Source organism: Myotis daubentonii, chromosome 18 (genome assembly GCF_963259705.1).
Source record: "Myotis daubentonii chromosome 18, mMyoDau2.1, whole genome shotgun sequence".
NCBI classification, from domain to species: domain Eukaryota; kingdom Metazoa; phylum Chordata; class Mammalia; order Chiroptera; family Vespertilionidae; genus Myotis; species Myotis daubentonii.
This window is the reverse complement of record NC_081857.1, coordinates 38,674,510-38,680,677: the sequence shown is the minus strand read 5'-3', so window position 1 is coordinate 38,680,677 and position 6,168 is coordinate 38,674,510. Positions and strand designations below refer to the sequence as shown.

Here is a 6,168-nt window from a genome sequence, read left to right as displayed (position 1 = left end):
CCTTTGCCAACAACGCAGTAGCTGGACAGTTCTCAGGTCCACACAAACCTGCACGTAACGGCCCACGGACCAGGAGCAGGAGGCGGCGGACGGAGGGGGAGAAAGGGATCGCTCAGGTCCCAGGCACGGTCGGCCTGACAGATCGCAGCGGTGAAGCGTGGCCAGGACCCGGCTCTGAAGTCTGCTCCCATCCCACAGACCTGGCTGCGCAGACCCGGCTGGAGAACATGTCCTACACTTGGCCAGGGACCCCGGGTTTGGCCAGTGAGAAATCCCCAGGCGGGTTGTGGGTTCTTAACAGGAGTCCACCTCCCCAACCCTCATCCAAAGCGGGGCTGTGCCCTGGGGAGGGCGCCATGAGCTGAAGCCAGTCCACGGTTTTTCTGCATTTATTTAAAAATGACAACCGAAAACATGCAAAGGGACTAAGGCGAGTTCCACGGGACCCGAGCAGCCGGCAGAACCACCGCCGGGAATCGCCATCCCCCACCCCTGTACTTCCGCTTCCGGTTGCTCCTCCAGTTTCCCCAGCAGGAACAGTTCTAGCCGTAACGGCCGCGGGGCGTTTCCGGAAGTGTCGTAAACGCAGGATATCCGGTTTCTCCGGGCGCTCCAGGAGCTGACCGAGAGGGCCGCCGCCCAGCAGCAGACGCCGACTCGGCCGGCCGACCCGCAGTCTCCGCGGTGCGTGAGTGAGCCCGGGCCTGGTCCCCTCTCCCGCCGCCGCCATGGGCTGCACGCTGAGCGCCGAGGACAAGGCGGCGGTGGAGCGGAGCAAGATGATCGACCGCAACTTGCGTGAGGACGGGGAGAAAGCGGCGAAAGAAGTGAAGCTGCTGCTCCTCGGTGAGGGCCTGTGGGCGGGGCCGGCGGGGCTTGCGGGGAGGCCTGGGCACTTGGGGGCCGTGAGGGGCGTCCGGCCGGGCTGGCGGGGAGGACCCCGAAGCGGGCGGAGGGCGTGGCGGGCCGGGGCCCGGGGTGGGGTCGGCGGCTGGTCTCCGCCGGGCGGGGTGCGGGAATCGGGCTGGCGAGGGTGTGACTCCGAGCTGGGCTGCCTTTGGCGGAGAGAGTTGGGAGCGCGGGGGAATGGGACGGTGTTGGGTGCAGAGGAAAGGCTCCTACCGGAAGGGAAGGGGCTGGGGAAGGCTTGGCACGGGGGTTGGAGGGTGGGTACCAGGAGGACGGGGCACGGTGTGGGGGGCTTGCATATGGCTTGAGAGTTCGGAGCGAGGGGATACTTGATGGCGGGGCAGAGCCGGGGGGCTTGAGCGGTGAGTGTAAATGGAGGGGCTGGGCCAGAGCGGTCGCAGCTGGCCCCGCGGGTGACGGAGAGGGGGCCTCTGAACAGCAGGGAAGGTGGAGGAACCCTGGCTTACCCAGTACGGCGAAGGTGTGCGGTCGAGCCAACTGACAAGTTCTCGGTACAAAGGAAGAGTTCGGTTGCAGAGGCTGTTTATGTTTTCCCACCTTTTCCCACCCTTTTTACCCTCCTAAGGTTTTATCACCCCTTCCCTTGGTTTTGCAAAGGGGAGATGGTGTGAGCCGAGGCTTGAGGTTGGTGCCCACAGACGTGGTGGACCGTCCAGCCCGCGTTGGCGGCCGCTGAGTAGTGGGTAGGGATGATGTGCGGTGGAAACGGGGTTACCTTAGGGTCCATTCAGGAGCCAGACACATCACATTTACTGTCCAGGCTGGGACAGGCTTCTGGTGAGCCGTTCTCTCTCTCTCTCTCTCTCTCTCTCTCTCTCTCTCTCTCTCTCTCTCTCTCTCTCTCTCTCTCTCTCTCTCTTTTGGTCCCTTCAAACTAAAAACATTGATTTCAGTTTACCCCACATTCGTTTTAAGTGGCTTTTAGGTGCAGTCAGATGCATTTTACTCAGCGTGATTAGTTTAAAAAACATCGGAGAGGCTGGCTTCTAGAGGCTCAGTAAACGCTATAAAGAACCCTAGCGTCAGCTTGTCAATAAATCAAGCCAGTTGTTTCCTTATAAGCATTTTCTAGGGATCTGTTGGAGAAGAAGTAGGAGTTGTGGTTTCTGTAAGCGGTAGAACTTTATTTTTTAAAACAATTGATTTTTGAGGAAAAGAAGTTGCTTTAAGAGAGGTGCTCCACCATCACCTAATTCTGCACTCCAGGCTGTGCTGGGTGCCCCGTTCCTCTCCTCCTGTCAACCTGTTTGGTGGTTTGTAGGTTGAGAAGCCCTGGTAACAGCTTTCTGGATGGAGGGCGCAAGTTACACATGAGAGCTTGAGCTTCCAGACTGCGTACCTGATCTTTCAGAAAGCATGAATTCACGTCGTAGTTCTAGACTGCCGCTCTCTGTGTAACAAGTATCATTGGGGAATGAGCATGGCCCCTGGCACATGCTCTTTAAATACTATTAATCCTGGGCAGACGTTGCTCCGTTGCTCGTTGCTCGTTGCTCATTGCTCCTTGCTCCGTGGGGCTTTTCAGGTGTTTGATATAAATCACAATACTCAGGGCATTAGCTGGTTGTAAAATTAAAGGTGTCGCTCGTCTTCTGTGTGTGTTTTGATTTATATTGCCCATCCGAGATCCCCTGAGGGCATTAGCCTATTGTAGTACAGTTGCAAACTGGGAGGCTTTCCTCCAAGTGGCTGGATTTGACAGGTGGAACTTGTCCAAATGTCTACAGAAATCTTTATTCAGGACTTTTAAATAGTGCATTTAATTAAGAACAAAATGAAACCTATGATGACTTAGGGAACCTCAAAAGCTGTAAGTAAAAATCGAAGTACTAAAGCATTTGCTTTCAATTTTTATCAATTTCATTGTTTTACGTGAGTTTTTTAATATTCTTGAGCAAGTTTAATCAACCACTTCAAGTAGGTGACAGAGACAGATGCTCTTGCTGGAACCATATCATAACGCACATATGAAATGCCGTTTTCTTCCTTGCTGTTTCTATAAGCAAAATGCACCCATCACAGTATACAAAGAAAGGATTTTCCTTTTGCTGTAGAATACCTCCTGGATGTCCATGTAAGTCGTTTTTACTTCATCACTGTGAAGCTGTCAAGTGTAGTCTAAGTTGTGCTCTATTTACTTGCCCCTGTCTCTCCTGGCACATAATAGGTGCTCATTAAATATTACTGTATTTTCTTCCTCACAGGGATATAGTTTAGCACAGTGATTAACAACATGGGCTCTGCAGTCAGGCTGTTTCATGTTCTAATTGTCATTCACCAGCTCTAACCTTGGGAAAGTTATTTACGCAATTCTCTCTCAGCTTCCCCATCTTTTCAAATGGAGAAAATAGAGGTATTTCATAGCATTGCTGTGAGGATTACATATCGTAATAATGTGAAGTAGAACACAGCTTGGTACACTGTATTAGCTCAGTGAATATTAGTTATTTTTGTTATTAAATCAAAATGAATGTTACAGATTACAGGTAGTATGAAATTCAGATTAAGAAACTAGTGTGGGCTGAATTAGTTAAGGAGCACTTCTGTGTTATAATTTTTTATTACCTTTTATTTGAATTTCCTTTAGATATATTATTGGAAGGATCTTGATAGTCCAGATTAGTGTTTAATCATAATATTCTATAGAAAGACAAAATTATATTTTGCAAAGCTTTCCAATCAGAGTGCAGTGCATAGGATGGCAAACAGGTGTGCTGTTTGCAAACTTTTAAAATAGTTTTGAAATTTTAAATCATTTTTATAATTTTTCATTACAACCGTTGAAATGGTAATTTTGGTATGATTTCCTCTGTAAATTTTCTGAATTTGGTATTGAAAATATTTCATTTGGAAGATTTATACTAATTAGTATTTAATATCATCTGTAATACTTTGTGTTTGATTTTTCATGTCATCATTTTATGATATATAAAAAACATACCCAGCTTACCTCAATAAGCCTCACAAATATTATCATTTTCAGTGTGTGCCATGAGGTGGCATAGTTGGGACGCACTGGTATAATGGACAAGAGCACTGCTTTTGGAGTCACATAAAACCAAACTCAATTCCCACCTCCATTTATTAGCTGTGAGACCCAGATCATGTAACTTAACCATGTGTGTCTTAATTTTCACACGTATAAAGTGGGAATGATGATGCCTGTTTCATAACATGAAATGAGATGAAGTATGTAAAATACTCAGCAAACAAATTTCAGTAAATGGTGACCTCTGTTATTACTATGTGAAGCTTATCATTTTAGCTACTTTTTTCAAAGGTGTTTCAGGCAGAAATCGAATTATTTTTCAAATATTAATATACCCTTTTTAAAGATCTCCAAAGAAATTTAGTAAATATCAATCCTTTATGGTGAACAAATTAAATATTATCACTTAGTTTTGTAAGTTCTTGCCTGATCTATTCCTGTACTATCTCCAGGTTTTCATTTCTTGTAGTTCCTCTTAGCAGATCTTGAGCAAACATACAAAATGAGGGTGATGCTTTATTCTTTAGGATTCTGCCAGTGGTGGCATGGCAGAAATTAAGTTACATGCAGATAGTTGGAATCATCTAATCCACTTAAACCCGTGTTATACAATCGATGATTCACATTTAGATATCTGCGTATCACTGGCTGAATCTGCTCATTAAAACTTAGGCAGTCCTTTGATAAGTACCATATTACATTATGTCCTCATAAGATGATATCCTTTGCAGTGTTTGCCATTTTTTGGCATAAGATTCATAGACAGTTGTTAAATTTCTTGTGAGGATGCATCTTGTTTCTGAGAAAGAAAAAAAACTGGCATAAAAAGTAGAAATTCACATTATAAAAATAGGTTTGTTTTTTTTATAAGCACTTACTGTTCTTTGTGTCTTTTATTTAAATGCACTCATCATTCTGCAGTCTGACAATGTGGTCCTTTTTAGGAATTACAAGATTGTAATCTTCCCTGAATAGGCTAATTCTGTAGTGATGACAGAGAGAGTAGGGTGCTTAGTACTTACTAGAATTTATAGGGTATGTAACCTTTTAATCAGGGCTGCATTGGTGTTGTTTTAAAAAGAATTTTTAGCCTATTAAACTTATTTGCAGTATTACCAAGAAGTCTTTTAGTTCTGTGGCAGTTGTCTCTATGAAAGTGGTTCCTCTTTTGGAGAAGGTTGTTGAAACCCGAAGACCTGTGTTCCTTACTCAGTTCCTCCTCATGGTGCTGAGCCTCATCCCCACTTGCTGGGAAAGGAAAAGGGAGTGGATGGGTCTTGGCAGGTACTTCCTCTTTTCCCCCAACCCTCTCTTTTCCTTTCTGGTTTCTTCCATGGCATGCTTTAACAAACAAACAAACAAACAAACAAACAAACCAACCTGGGGTTTATGTGATTTTCCTGGGGAGAGGAGCCATGGATTCGATCACGTTCTTTTCCCACAATACTGTCTGCCCTCCATTCTTTAAAGTCCCTCATTGGGACCAGGAGAATCAGTAGCCATGCAAAAATGGAAAGTTGAAAATGCAAAAGAAGAAAACTAGACACTGCGAAGAGTCTTTAGTTCCTCTTTTAGAGGACAGTTTTTTACTTGGAATTTTGAGAAATCTCTTTCCTGTACCTCAGATGGCTTGTCTTTCTCCTGTTTCCCCAATGAATTCGTTACCTACAGGCCCCCGCTTCCCTCAGGTGGATAAACCCCATATAGAACTTACCTCCCCACCCCCCTTCTCTCCCCAAGTCCACCTGTCGGGAACTTGCCTGTTCTGGCATCATCGTTCTCAAGTCTTCTTGGCTGAAAACAGATCTAGATTTTTAACTCTTCTCTTGCTCTCATCCTTATAACCAGTCAGTCACCAAGTCCTATGACTCATTTGTTAACCAGATATTGGAGTTACTGGACCTGTAAAATTTTGTTGTTATTGACTGACTTAGGGTCCCATCATTTTCTTTTTCTTAGTAAATGCATTTTAAAAATATCCCAAAGTTCCATCTGTTGTGATTACTATGCAGTTCCCTTTCCTCCATGAAACCTTTTTGATGTTCTGTCCATCTCTTTGAAATACCATAGTACTTTTTATGTCTCTTACAGTCTGTCTACCTTATATTATGATTATTTTTATACTTACCTGCTCCTAACTACATGGTCCTTGAGAGCCAACAGGACTAGGTATTTCTCATCTTTATATTATAAATAATGCTAAGGTGTTTTGCCTGTAAGGAACAGGAACTTTCTCACACTTGTCCCAA

The 6,168-nt window shown here is 45.2% G+C and overlaps 1 protein-coding gene across 2 annotated transcripts in view; it reads left to right on the top strand.

Moving 5' to 3' along the window:
* The first annotated feature begins 598 nt into the window (after positions 1-598).
* Positions 599-6,168, top strand: part of GNAI3 (G protein subunit alpha i3) — a 37,718-nt gene continuing 32,148 nt past the window's right edge. For both annotated transcript variants that reach the window (XM_059673668.1, XM_059673669.1), the window contains exon 1: positions 599-846. In XM_059673668.1, coding sequence (XP_059529651.1) covers positions 729-846 — 118 coding nt within the window. In that variant the 5' untranslated portion in view covers positions 599-728. The remainder of the gene's footprint in view (positions 847-6,168) is intronic.